Genomic DNA, 14954 nt, shown 5'->3' with positions numbered 1-14954 from the left:
CTCCAAGGCTCCTCACTCGCTATCATTCCATTGTTTTCCAGGTGATTTCTTCACAATTTACTTGCAATTCCGGTTTGGTCCTGGGAGGAGGTCAGTGTGACTTCCACTCACTCTTCCACCATATTCTGTTCTTCCTACAGTGTCAAAACTTTTTCTTCTTTAAACCCGAGTAGTATTCTATTGGGTAAATGTCCCATAGGTGTTTTATTCACTCATCGACTAATGGACACTTGGACTTCTTCCATATCTTGACAATTATAAATTATATTGCAATGAACATAAGAACATCTATGTTCTTTTGAATTATGTTTTGGGTTTCTTTGTACATATTCCCAGTAGTGAGATCACTTGATCAAAATACAGATCCATTTTTAATTTTTGATGTATCTCTATACTGTTTTCCACAGTAGCTGTACCAATCTGCATTCCCACCAACACTGCAAAAGTGTTCCTATTTTATCCACATCCTTGCCAGCCCTTGTTTTTCTTCTCCAGTTTTAAATGATAGCCTTGCTGGTCCTTGTTTTTCATTGATTTGAATATTTCATACCACAACTTATGCCCTGGAATTGTTCTGCTGAGAAATTGGGTGATGAACTAATTGGAACTCCCATGTATGTAATTACTGGCCTTTTTCTTGCAGCTTTTAGGATTTTCTCATTGTCTTTAAGCCTTGCAATTTAATTATGATGTGTCTCAGTGTAGGCCTGTATGGGTTCAATTTGTTTGGGATTCTTTGAGCTTCCTGGAATTGTGTGTGTTTTTCCTTCACCGGATAAGGAAAGTTTTTGGTTATGATTTCTTCAAATTGGGTCTCAATCCCTTGTTCACTTTCTCCTCTTTTTGGTATTGCCATGATACAGATGTTGATATGCTTCATGTTGTCAAAAATGTTGCTTAAGCTGTCTTCATTAATTTTTTTTTCCTTTTTGCTGCTCTTTTTGGGTGTTTCTTTCTACCTTGTCTTCCAAATCACTGATTTGATCTTCTGCTTCATATAACCCACTGTTTATTCCCTTCAGTGTATTACTTATTTCAGATATTGCATTCTTTATTTTTGCCTGGCCCTATCTTATGCTTTTTATGGCTTTTTTCATGCTTCTGAGTATCCTTATATTCATTACTCTAAAGTTTGATAAATTGCTTGCCTCCATTTCAACTAGTTCTTCTTTACAATTCCCCTCTTCTTTCATTTGGAGTCTGTTTCTTTGTTTTCCCATTTTGGTTCCTTCTTTGTATTTGTTTCTATGCATTAGGTAGATTGGCAATGACTCTTGGTGCATCCCTTTGTCAGACACTGCTTGTGACTGACCCTGAGCAACCTGTTTGGTTCTATCAGCAATCCCCTGTGTGTGGGTCCCTCTGCTGGGCCTGTTTGTGTACAGAAGGAATCAAGCTGTGCACCAAAGCTGGCTTTTACCAGCACTCAGCCCATAAAAGTTCAGCTAATATTTTAGAGCTCCCAGAGACCCACATTAGTTATTAAACTTTATCAATGTTTTTCTTTTTTTTCGTAGTATAAAATTTTTATATTTAGAATTAGCCGACTGGGCTCAGTTTAGATGATCTCAATTTTCTTGGCAACATCCAAAGCATCATAGTCTGGAGCCAGTCGAACATACGCCTTCTTCTCCCCATCAGGCCTGATCAGGGTGTTGACCTTGGCCACATTGATGTCATACAGCTTCTTCACATCCTATTTGATCTGATGCTTGTTGGCCTTGACATCCACAATGAACACAAGTGTATTATTGTCTTCTATCTTCTTCATGGCTTATTCCATAGTCAGGGGGAACTTGATGATGGCATAGTGGTCAAGCCTTGGGGAGGTAAAATGGGGTTACCTGGCTTGTTTCTCCTGGGAGTGCTCTTCCAAGGATATTTAGGCTGCCTTTGGACCTGCAGTGTCTTAGGCCTCCTGGACGTGGGAGATGTGTGAATCTTCTTCTTCTTCTTCTTCTTTTTTTTTTTTGTTGCTATAGACACCTTGTAGCACTGCTTTATTTGCTTTAAAAGCCTTTGCCTTGGCTTCGGCTTTGGGAGGAGCAGGGGCTTCCTTCTTAGCTCTCGGTGCCATCTTTGTGAAAAGCTAAACTTTATCAATGTTATAGCCTCAAGTTGTACTCTTTAGCATCCAGGCTTAAGTTCCACAGGGTGTGGCCAAGTAATTCCTATGGTAGGGGCTATTGGTTACCCTCAGGCTGATTTTACTTTGAGAGGAATGCTCTACCTGAGAACGGTGGCCTTTGCAGTATGGGGAATGACTTAGCACAGGGATCCTGGCAGCTACTCCTTCAGCTCTCTCCCCAGTGCCATCAACCCTGGACTCTCCTCATGCATATGTAGTCCACTCTGCCCTTCCTTCACCAGAGGCCAAGTAAGTGGCTGCAAATGGAATTTTGTGCATTGGCTCTTTAAGAGGCTCTTTGTGTCTGTAGTCAACTCTCCCTGGCGGAAAGAAACCCTGCTGCTTTTCACAGCTGGATGTTATCTGGGTTCCTTTCTAGCTCTGATGCTGTGAGCTGCAGAGTCCAGCTTGGGTTTAGACCCCACACATCTCAGGGGGGACACAATAGTCACTTAAATATCCCTTCAATACTTCAGCTACTTTCCAGGGGTATCCAGCCAGCCCTCTCATGCTTTTTCCACATTCTTTATCAGTCACTTTCTGGTGAAGTGGTTTCTTTTGTCTGTCCTTGGTTATAAGCTATGAGGAACTTACTGCAAACAATATCAGCATGAAAAAGGACATAGACACTATCAATAAGAGACAATAGGAAATGAAGAATACAATTTCTGAATTGAAGAACACAGTAGAAGGAATCAAAAGCAGGATACATGAAGCTGAGGACCGAATCAGCGAGCTGGAGGACAGGGTAGAAAAAGGTTCCAAGGAAGAGTAAAAAAATGAAAAAAAGACTCAAAAAGAATGAAGAGGCATTTAGGGAAATGCAGGACAACCTGAAATGTAATAATATCCATATAATAGGGATAACAGAAGGAGAAGAGGATGAGGAAGGGGTAGATAACCTGTCTGAAAAAGTAATGATGGAAAACGTCCCCAATCGGAGGAGAGAAAAAGTCACCCAAGTCCAGGAAGCACAGAGGGTCCCATTCAAGAGGGACACAATGAGGCCACTCCAAGACACATCATCATTAAAATGGCAAATATCAAAGACAAACAGAGAATCCTAAAGCAAGAAAGGGAGAAAGAGGTAGTAACATATAAGGGAGCCCCGGTATGGCTTGCATCTGACTTCTCAACAGAAACGCTGCAAGCCAGAAGGGAACGGCAAGAAATATTCCAAGTCATGAAAAGCAAAAGCCTGCAACCAAGACTGCTCTACCTAGCAAGGCTCTCAACTAAAATGGAAGGCAGAATAAGGAGCTTCTCAGACACAAGAAGGCTAAAAGAATACACCTCCATCAAACCAGCATAGCAAGATATGCTAAAGGGACTGCTCTAAGAAGATGAAGAAAATGTTTCTACGAATACCCAGTTCCTTTCAGAGTTGCCAATACTTGATATTACCAATATTTTTAATACTCATTAATCAGTGGGACTTCCACTCACTCCTCCTTTTTCTTGATTCTCTACCTGTTTTGCTTTATTTTTAACGAGCTTTTTTGTATTGTTAAAACCTGTTGCTTGGAGCATGCGAGTATGAGGGGGTTTTTTTTGTTTGTTTCTGTTTTTTTTTTTTTAATTAGAAAAGAATATCATCAATGGGTTTTACTTAGGAGAATGTATAGAATCATATCTTTTACCTGGGTTACTGTGAAGCCTCCTAACTTGTCTCCCCACCTCCATTTGTGCCTTCTAAGACATTCTTTTCCCTAAAGCACTTAGAATAAAATCCAAATTCCTAACTATACCCTGCAATGTTCTACATGACATTGCTCTAGACTACATTTCCAGACTTACCTCCAATCACACTCTCCAGGTTCACTCTACTCCAACCACACTGCTTTCATTTCCTTGAACTCTCCAAGTATTTCCAGTCTAGTTCTTCATATTTGCTGCCCCTTGCACCTAGAAACCCTATTATTTTCCTTCCCCCCAACACTCTCTTTGTCTGGCTAAGTCCTAGGTATTTTTCAAGTTTTAGGTAAAGTGTTAAATCCTTAGAGAAGCTTTTTCTGCTTTCCTTCCTCAGACTAGGTTTGGTTTCTCTGTTAGATATTTTCAAAGCACTTATTTTTTTCCTTCATAGCAATAACAATAAACTTGAAAATATATGTTTATGTGTTTACTTTGCTTCTTTGTCTCCCTTGCTTAACTGTTTGCGAGAACAGGGACCATATCCAGCTTCCTAATTGCTGTATCACTAGATCTTAACATAGTGCTGGGTGGATATTTGTTGAAAGAATGCATAAATGAATTAATGAATAAATGATTGAATCCTCACAAATTTTACTGGAAATTATGGAACCAAAAATTGAGGCAAAGAATATTGTGAAAGAGAAGGGTAATGATATGCCACAATTGTGGTCTTAACTTCCAGTTCTGGTAATAGCTAAGATTCATTGAAAAATGCTGACAAGATAAATTTCTTCTTGTATTCTCTTTTCCTACGGTTGCACTAGTGGACTATTTCTCTTTAAAGGGAAAAAGTCCTGTGAATTAGCTTAAAAACAAAACAACAATAAAGTTGTTACTTCTGAGGTTAAAGAGAGAAGGACATTGAAGTACAATGATTTGTAGATTGGTATAAATTAGTGTATCACATTTCATTGCCTTGAAGCTCTATCTCATTATATAATTGATACAGTACCACATAACCATAGCTCAATTCAAGTTGGCCTGGAAATGTTTTATTTTCTCTTCCAGGGACAACTTGTATGTATTCAGTCAGCTTGATTAATGATGGTTTCTGTAATTAGGGCCAATATATAGGAAAAAGGGATACATTTTTTTATTTACACTAGAGAAGAGAAATATTGGTTACAGCTTAGGCTTGCTCCAGAGTTTCACACATTAGGTATAATCTTAAATTCTTAAAGCCTTTTAAAAAGATGCCACAAAAGCAAAGTAGGATGCTCTTTTGATCCTGCAACATCATGGACTTAAATTCAGATACTAGCTTTCTTTCAGTTAAACCCACCCTCAACTCTTAACCTCCACAGAAGAAAGTCATGGTGGTAATTTCAATGTCAAATTCTCTACAAGATCTTAGTGCTTTGACACAACCATTTTTTCCAAAATCTCAATCTTTTCTTTTGACTTGATCTAGTCACAAACTAGATGCTTGATATCATCTACATAAGTCTAGAAAACTATCTGCTTGAGTGTTTAGTCCCTTAATAGTTCACATAGAAGCAACAGATATCTTTAAGTCACTCATCTCTTCAAAATTTACTCCCATGTAACACCACAGTTCTACAATGATGTGTGAGGCAAAGTAACACTAGCTTTAAAACATAATTTATCCATAAATAATTATGAGATATACTTATGCAATGCAGTAGAGAAGAGGTAAGTGACATTGGCATAATTCATAAAATAGGTATGCCCAATTAAGAATAAAAGATAGGAAATGAGAGAACAAGATGTGTAAATATATCATACTTTTCTTTATATTCCTTTTAAATGTCTAGGATTTCAACTACTAAATATAAACACTGTATGCTAAAAGGCATTGTTAATAATAATTAATGCATAAAAAGAAAAATATTTTTAACCTAACTAGATCCAAACATTGAGAGCAGGACTGATGAAGACAAATAATGCAGTCTGCTCAAGAGTATTTCTGATTCAAGTAAAACATGTTTGTATGGTGCATCGAACTATTTATAATCCTTTGTTATTTATATATTCTAGAACAATAATGAGATCCTAAACAGAGAACAGTAAATCATCTAATCAAATTAATTCAAAGACTGCCAAATACACTTTTATGGTGATAGTAATGACTGATTATTATGCAACTGATTGTATCAGGGCATAATTAATTGGCTTAAATTTGTAAGACTATTGAAATAAGTAGACCAACCAATTCATGGTCATATCTCAGTTATTTTATTGACCATGCAGTAATCTAGTGGTTAGCCCGTAAATTCTATCCACCTATTATTATAAAAATAGAATAGCTTATTAGTATGAGAAAACAACATTCTCTACTAGAGTAACAGAAATGACTGTAAATGATCATAATATCAGTATAATTGAATTTAGGCCCTTTCTGAAGTATGTCAGAATAATAGAGAAGAAAGAAAACAGTAACCAGTCTTAAAAGTTTTATCAGGGCTATTTTGCCATGTTTCTCCCTTATTCATGCAGTTTCAGAAAAAATTAACAAAATCCAACTCTCTCTTTAAATTTACAGTAACTTCAAGAGTTTCAGTTTCCAGGATATAGAAAGCTTTGGCGCTGTTGCAATCCACAGGATGGGGAAGGTTCAGCAACAGTTTCCTAGATGAAACAAAACAAAAACATAGAATCAGCTTCCTAAAGTGATATCAAGAAGATATTACATTTAATAAGACAATGGAAAGCAATATATACCATCAGAGCATTAGAAGCCAACCCCCCCCAACTATTTAGGCAGTATAAGTAGTGGATCAAAAGTATACTTAAGTAACATAAATTGTATACCAGTGTTTTGGCCTTAAAAATCAAAGCAGTGGTTTTAACTTCTCCTTCTTTTATTCTAAATTGACCTCATTTTGTATTATGTAAACATAGTCTCAGGCTTTGTTTATACGCATAGAAATAGAATCATTGCAACTTTCAGTTAGTTGGACAGATCTGTTGCCAGCCACATATAAGTGTGCATGAAAAATCTGAAAATTGGAATGGTTCTACAAGAACTTTGCTAACACAACTTTAGCCTGTCTCTACTGCAGGTGTAGTTGTGAAAACTCAAGCCTGCAATGATTTCAATACCAGATCAATGAAAGTGCTTTCCTTTGCTTGCTTCTGATTCTTTCTACTGTACATTAACAAAAATTCCCTGTGAGGGATTGCTGGTTTATTTTGCAGTTGATGGCTCAGTTGCTGGATAGCTTCATGCTTTAGATGAATTGCTGGGATGTGACATACATAATTCTGTCATAGTAGTATGAATCTGAATTATGCATGGGGTTGTCACATGCTGGTACCCGAAGAAAATTAAATGCATGAAATGCTTACCTCTCATTCTCAATAGATAATGCTTAAGTATCTCTATAAAAAGTGGACAGAAAAGCTCTTTTGCAAGGTATAAGATTCTAAATCATTAAAGGAATCTGGTATTTTTAAAGGGTACTTATTGAATACTTGTATAAAGAATTAGTATTTGAAAACAAAACCCTCGAAAATCAACTGGTTTTTTGCAGACCTAAGTTCAGGACATTGAACTCAGTGAAAGTTTTGTATTTATCTACACATCTACAGGACCTGAAAGAGAAATTTTCTGTGGCTCTTATTCTATTCCAGATATTTGGGGTAGGAGAAACAGCTGCCTCCACTTTAAGTAGTGAAATCACAATGTATTTTAATGTAGCCTATAATATTTATTATCAAAAAAATAGGTGCAGAAACATTTAGAGTCCATCTTGTAAAAGTTGTGAACAGTATAGGTCATGCTAGAGTTAGATTTGCTTTATCCCTTATTCTACAAATGAGAATATATTCACTTTTTTAAAAAGCAAAGCTCAGTGGTGGTAGCTTCACTACACTCAGAGACAACTATAAATTAGCTGAACAAGGAGTTCCAATGATAATGTGCATTTATTTCTCTGTCCAGAGAAAGATAACTTCAAAAGAGGCAGTGACCACTGGGATGATCCATCTATCCTTGCATTTCTGTCTAGTCCTTAGTAGTATAGCTTCACATACTAAAATTTTGAACAATACAAACTGTGCAACTTATTCAGGCTCTTAGGAGGAGGAAAGTACTTTTGTCTAGTCTGTTTTACCATCTGCTATCTAAAGTGAGATTTATATTTAAACAAAGTAAAATTGTACCAATACTTACTATGTACAATTCATTGAAGTACAGGAATGTGTCTTATCTTCTTGTCCCCCCACCCCAGTGTCTAGCAGAAGACTTTATAAATATTGAGTGAATAAATAATTGAATAAAAAGCAAACTGACCACCACAAAATGATATTTGAATAACTACTACAAATCAGTACTATAAAATATGAATAAACATTTAAACCCAAATCCCCCAGCCTTTACATTGATATTTGTTTTTTAAGAAACTACAGTTTAGACACTGATCAAATGTTTGTCCAGTGCCAATTTTCATTAGAAATTATTTAAATGTAAACAATAATATAAGAAAATAAAAGAATTGTCTGTACAATGAACTTTAAAGATTTGCATGATTACATTTATATTGGAGAATGCAGTTAATGTTGTTTGCAAGAGATTTAAATAAGGGACAGTGTTGCTCTGTGCATATTTACATAATGCAATTTTTACTTTATGTGGTTAATAAATGATTTAATTTATATATCTGGGTTAAAAACATACATGATCTTTTTAAGGTTTCCTACCAGAGACACAACTATTTTTGTAATTGTCATTCAATTGCAGTTATCCCTGTTTTCCCCGCATTGTTCTCCCCTGCCTCACCCACTCCTCAATCCCTCAATCAGTCCCCACAACTATTTTTAAAGAAAGTGCAGAAATAGCTACTAAGCTACAATTCACTATTACATTTAAAAAACTATTTTTTTAGGTATCAATGTCATTGAACATCAGTCAACACACAATTAATAGAATTAAAGGTGCACAGCAAAGGTAAGAATAATCTAAAGCAGCACTCAACCAAAATTAAGTTACATTTGTCTTCAGAATATGTTTTAATTATCACATTCAAGGAATTCATTTCTGATATTCTTAGAATTTACTTAAAAAATAATGAAACCCCATGTGAAGACAAAGGCAGAAGATTCTGGGAAATTATCCAATTTCCCCATCTTTCCTTCTTTATATGTTCTTTATGTTGGGAATCTACATGCCAAAACAGCCAGTTTTTAAGAAACTGGATTAAATAAACTTTTTTTTTCTGTTGGTTGAACAATGCTAAATATCTGGGTATTATTTATAATTACAATGTAATTGAGTATCATTTGACTGATATTAGTAGCCAATTCAGTGAAAGTTAATTCACTTGTTCTCTGCCTTATGAACAAAATATCCTCTCTTATCTTTCTTGAAGCAAGTAAACATAGTTTTACAGTGTGTCAAAGTCAGAAACTAAAGAAAGTAGATGTGAACATAAATAAACTAAAAAACAAGACACATTTCCAATAATACAATTCCAGTGAATAGTATAACCCCAAAGAGGGCTCCAGCATTTAAGAAAAGAGATAAAAACCTTAGTTCTGTCTTCTGCCTTCTATCTTAATGATTTTTTTTCCCTTAAGAGACACTATCTCTCTGAGCTGATCATTTAATATAGGAGTACAGTATGATCCAAATGACCTAATGCAGCCCACGTTCTATGTGGAAAAGTATCTGTGTGTGAGTCTTCCATTTAGTGAGCTCTGATAGATATCTAGAATGACAGCACCCAGAACAGCTGTCTAGGATTGATGGGGACAGTGAGAACTGCTAGGGGAACAGATATTAACTCCATGGTGTGTAGATATGTGTGTACTTTAACAACTACACAAATATCATGGAAGATTATCCATTTTACTGACTTTCCTTGCAAAGGTTGGGTGCAAGAATAAATGTGTATATAGCCCTAGCTGGTGTGGCTCAGTGGATTGAGCGCCACCCTGTGAAACAAAGGGACGCGGTTCGATTCCCAGTGTAGGGCACATGCCTGGGTTGCAGGCCAGGTTCCCAGCAGGGGGCACACAAAATGCACTCACACATTAATGTTTCTCTCCCTCTCTTCCCGTCTCTAAAAATAAATAAAACCTTTAATTAAAAAAATAATAAATGTGTATATAATATGCAATGAAAAAATCACAACACTCCTTGAAGTGAATGGTAGGAATACTGAATATAAACTTTATAACACGGGGTAATCATAAGGATACAGTTTGAAATTACTATATAAGTAATGACAAAATATTTTATTTTCTTATTTGGTATTCATCTGAAGATCATTTGCATTAAATGCATATACTGTAGAAATCAAGGTTAAGCTATGTGTATACATTGTGTTGTGTGTGTGTGTATATATATGTATATATACGTATATATATACATATATATACGTATATATATATAAGTATTTTGTATGAGGGATCTACTTTTTATTTGTTGAAGCTCTAAGATCAACAAGGTAGAATTATAGGTACTGATAATAAGAAGAAGAGAACGTGCCAGCAGTTGACTGCTCCTGAAACCCGGTTTAAAATGTTGATGAATTATAGAGAAAGAACCACTGCAGTCAACCAAAGTGTGCTCACTGCTATATATCCAGATGAAAGTGAACAAAGCAGTGAGATATTTAGATATCTTAACTAACCCACACCAGGATCCATTGATTCATTCTTTATAGAGTTGATTTTGAGAAACAGGACTGATTCATACAGGTTTCAGGATAAACATTTTATATCATTTTTTATTTTGTGTACTCCATTTTTGGAACATGATTTGAAATTGTGTAATAAAAAGACTATTTTGAAAATCTCAAGGTATTTAATTGAATCATTACATTATCATCTGTATCATATGTATTATTTTATTTTTATTTCTTTTTAAATTTCTTTTACTTTTATAAAAATTTTCAAATACATTTGTCTCCATTTACCCGCTACTACTTTCCCCTGCCCTCCCCTCCCCCACCTTCTCCCCTTAATCCTTCTCTACCTTGTCTTCGTCCATGTGTCCTTCACACCTGTTCCTTGATCTGACCCTTCCCCTTCACTTCCCTGCTACCCCCTTTCCTTCCTCCCTGCCAACCCCATTGGTATCTTCTTTCTTTCTTTCTTTCTTTTTTTGCTTTCAAAAGGAAGTATTGTTTATTTATTTGCTAGCTTGTTTTAAGTGGTGGAAAGAATGACTCTTACTAACTTAAGTTTTTTTTCCCCAATTTTCCTTTATTTGAGATTGATTTACTTGTTACTACTTATATGCCTAAACATTTAAAAAAAAAAGGTAATTTCTCTTAGCATAGGAAATATTTTCTTTTCAGGGGCGAATTATATTGTTTAAATACTCATTTAATGTTAAGATGTTATGGCTCTCATCTTTAAAGATGCAAACTCAATATAATATTTGCACAGAAATCAAATAGTATTAAATTATGAATTATGTTTTTATGAGATTTTTATATAGAAAATACTCCAGAGAACTTTCCCTGAGTTAGTAGTTGTGTAGATGCAGATAGAAGTGAACGCTGTTGAGCCTCAGAGATTCAAATTCACAGTCCATGCGGTAGATGGGAATATTTCAAAAGATGTGACTAAGGAGGCATTAGTTAGCATAAATCCCCTAGCTTCCCATATCTTACAAGATTAAGAGTCATTTATAAGGTCTTAGATTATTTTAGAGCTTTATGAATTCCTGCTAGGTAGTATGTTCCTCATACCGAAATGTAGGTGTTTGGGCCCAAAAATTAAGGTGTCCTTGACTGTGTGTACTTGAGACATACAGATGTATTATAAAGAATCAAACATTGAGTTTCTTCAAAAGTATCATATTTAACTCAATAGTATATTCAATCTAAATTCTACATCTGAAATATACATCTAAAATTATACATTTAATTAAATTCTACATCTAAAATGTGTTGGGTAAAAGGCAAAATGCCCTCTTCTAGCAGTGAGAGGTTACTATTAAATCCACCTGTTACTGCCACAGTACCACTGATCCTCTTTAATCTGGGAGTTTAGCGAGCGTTCCCTGTTGCCCTGGCTCCTCACTCATGCCACCCTCTCCCTGGCCTATTCAGCAGAAGGAAACAGTGAACTGCCTCCTGGAAGCTGCCTTTTAATTATAAACTGCCCTTCCTTTGTTTTGCTTACCCCCTCAAAAACCAATTTAGTATCAGCCAGCAAAGGCCGCTCTGCCGAGCATTCATTCTTCCTTTCTACATGGCTTGAGGGATCTGAACATTCACACTAGTACAGGTAGAGGTATTTTTGAATATCTGTCCTTTCAAAAGTCAGTGTCAGTGAATAGAAAGAATGTTAGAACCAGAGTTTAAGAGACTCGTGTTTAACTCCCAGCTCTATTATTTACTGTTTTACTTTGGGTAAATTATTTGGAATAATAATTCAGTTGATAGAATGCTTTTGATTGTCACCCCACGTAGTTGTAACGATAACAGTTAATTATATATTTTCAAATGATCTAAAATTTGGAAAACACTGAACAAACGCAAAATGGAGATGTATTCTATCCAGCCCTCTTGATTACTGATCATTTGGCAAAGTACCACCTGGATAACCCTCCAGCTTGCTGTTTTCTTCAAGGTGACAGGCCTTTCTCTCAGAACAAAAACATAGGACGAAGCCCACTTTTATATCACATCAAACACATTTATAGAAAAATTTGAATCTTCTGTTATGGACCTATCATGACTGGGTTGAACCAGACTCTGGAGAAACTGCTCTCATTAGCATTGTAGGAAGGCTCAAAAGCTGGAAGCTTTTAAAGTAGAGGAGAGATTCTCATGCTCTGACTTTACTTCAGATCAAATAAACAGCTTGCCTTTGGGGGAGAATAGACCTGAGATTACAATCAAGTTGATGATTCGATCCTTTGAACCTTGCTCTTTGAATGTTTTCTTTTCTTTATAAATTGATTTTTTCAAATATGTTTCTCTCTGCCTACCCCCCCACCACTTTCCCTTGCCCCCTCCCTCCCTCCCTCCTTTCCTCACTCAAATCTTCCCCTTTGGTTTTGTCCGTGAGTCCTTGCTTTATGTTCCTTGACTTTCCCCTTCCCTTCCTTGTCCCCCACCCCCTCTATGTCTCTGTTGGTTTCCTTTCCTTTCAGAGTTGCTGGTCTTATTTTCCTGGCATCTTGATATTGTTGGTTAGGATGCACTTATAGGTGAGATCATATGGTATTTCTCTTTGGCCCCCTGGCTTATTTTGCTTAGCATAATGCTCTTGAGTTCCATCCATGCTGTCGCGAAGTGTAGTAGTTCTTTTTTTCTTTCTGCTGCGTAGTGTTCCATTGTGTAAATGTACCATAATTTCTTGATCCAATCATCTACTGATGGGCATTTAGGTTGCTTCCAGCACTTGGCTATTGTAAATTGTGCTGCAATGAACACTGGGGTGCATAGGTTCTTTTGAATTGGCGTTTTGGGATGCTTAGGGTATAGTCCCAGCGGGGGAATCACTGGATCAAAAGGCAGTTCCATTTTCAGCTTTTTGAGGAAATTCCACACTGCTTTCCACAATGGCCACACAAGTCTATATGCCCAAGAACAGTGTACTAGGGTTCCCTTTTCTCCACAGCCTCGCCAGCACCTGTTGTTTGATGATCTGTTTATGATGGCCATTCTGACGGGTATGAGGTGGTACCTCATGGTGGTTTTGATCTGCATTTCTCTGATGGCTAGTGATGCCAAGCATCCTTCCAAATGTCTCTGAGCCCTCTGTACCCCCTCCTTGGAAAAGCGTCTGCCCAGGTCCTTTGCCCATTTTTTGATTGGATCATTTGTCTTCTTGGAGTGGAGTCAAGTGAGTTCTTTATATATCTGGGAGATCAAATCTCTATATGACGTATCATTAGCGAATATATTTTCCCATACGGCCAGCTCCCCTTTCATTTTGCTGATGTTTTCTTGAGCCGTGCAGCAGTTTCTTATTTTGATGAGGTCCCACTTGTTTATTCTTTCCTTTATGTCCCTTGCTTTAGGAGACCTATCAGTGAAAATATTGCTGCATGGGATATATGAGAGTTTCCTGCCAATGTTCTCCTTTAGGACTTTTATGGTGTTGCGACGTATATTTAAGTCTTTTATCCACCTTGAGTTTATCTTTGTGTATGGTGTCAGCTGATGATCAAAACTCAATTTTTGCATGGAGCCATCCAGCTCTTCCAACCGCATTGGTTGAAGAGGCTATTATTGCTCCATTTTATGCTTCTGCCCCCTTTGTCAAATATTAGATGCCCATACAGATCTGGGCTTATTTCTGGGCTTTCTATTCTGTTCCACTGGTCAATGGATCTGTTCTTGTGCCAGTACCAGATTGTTTTGTGTATAGCGGCTTTGTAGTATAGTTTGATGTCCAGTATTCTGATCTCGCCTACTTTGTTTTTCTTTCTCAAAATTGCTGTGGATATTTGGGGTCGTTTATGTTTCCATATAAATTTTTGAAATGTCTGTTCTATTTCTGTGAAATATGTCATTGGTATTTTAATAGGGATTGCGTTGAATCTATAAACTGCTTTGGGTACTATGGATATATTGATGATATTAATTCTTCCAGTCCATGAGCACGGTATATGCTTCCATTTATTTGTGTCTTCCTTAATTTCTTTCTTCAATGTTGTATAGTTTTCTGCGTACAGGTCTTTTACATCTTTGGTTAAATTTATTCCTAGGGACTTTATTTTTCTTCTTGCTATATTCCATGGTATTTTTTTCTGATTTCTACTTCTTCTATTTCAATGTTGGTGTACAAAAATGCCTTTGATCTCCGAATATTGACTTTGTATCCTGCTGTTTTGCCAAATTCACGTATTAGGTTGAAGAGATTTTTGGTAGAGTCTACAGGGTTTTCTATGTGCACTATCATGTCATCTACAAATAATGATGGCTTTCCTTCCTCCTTTCCTATTTGGATGCCTTTTATTTCTTTTTCTTTTCTGACCATAGTGGCTAGGACTCCAATATGATGTTGAAAAGAAGCGGTGAAAGCAGACATCCTTGTCGTTTTCCTGATCTTAGTGGGAAAGCTTTCAGTTTTTGCCCGTTGAGTATGATGTTGGCTGTAGATTTTCATTTATGGCCTTTAATACATTGAGGAATGCCCCATTTATTCCCATTTTGCTGAGTGTTTTGATCATAAATGGGTGCTGTACCTTATCGAATGCTTT

General features: G+C 36.5%; 1 protein-coding gene across 1 annotated transcript in view; it reads right to left on the bottom strand.

Moving 5' to 3' along the window:
- Nucleotides 1–6260: 6260 nt before the first annotated feature.
- The window catches only part of DNAAF6 (dynein axonemal assembly factor 6), a 75886-nt gene continuing 67192 nt past the window's right edge, over nucleotides 6261–14954 (bottom strand). Inside the window, exon 7 of the mRNA XM_054576914.1 lies at nucleotides 6261–6412. Coding sequence (XP_054432889.1) covers nucleotides 6283–6412 — 130 coding nt within the window. The 3' untranslated portion in view covers nucleotides 6261–6282. The remainder of the gene's footprint in view (nucleotides 6413–14954) is intronic.

This window comes from Pteronotus mesoamericanus, unplaced genomic scaffold (genome assembly GCF_021234165.1).
Source record: "Pteronotus mesoamericanus isolate MK-2021 breed Mesoamerican mustached bat unplaced genomic scaffold, CSHL_Meso_final contig_37, whole genome shotgun sequence".
Lineage (NCBI taxonomy): Eukaryota > Metazoa > Chordata > Mammalia > Chiroptera > Mormoopidae > Pteronotus > Pteronotus mesoamericanus.
Note: the sequence above shows the minus strand (reverse complement) of the source record. Positions and strands in the feature narration are given on the sequence as shown.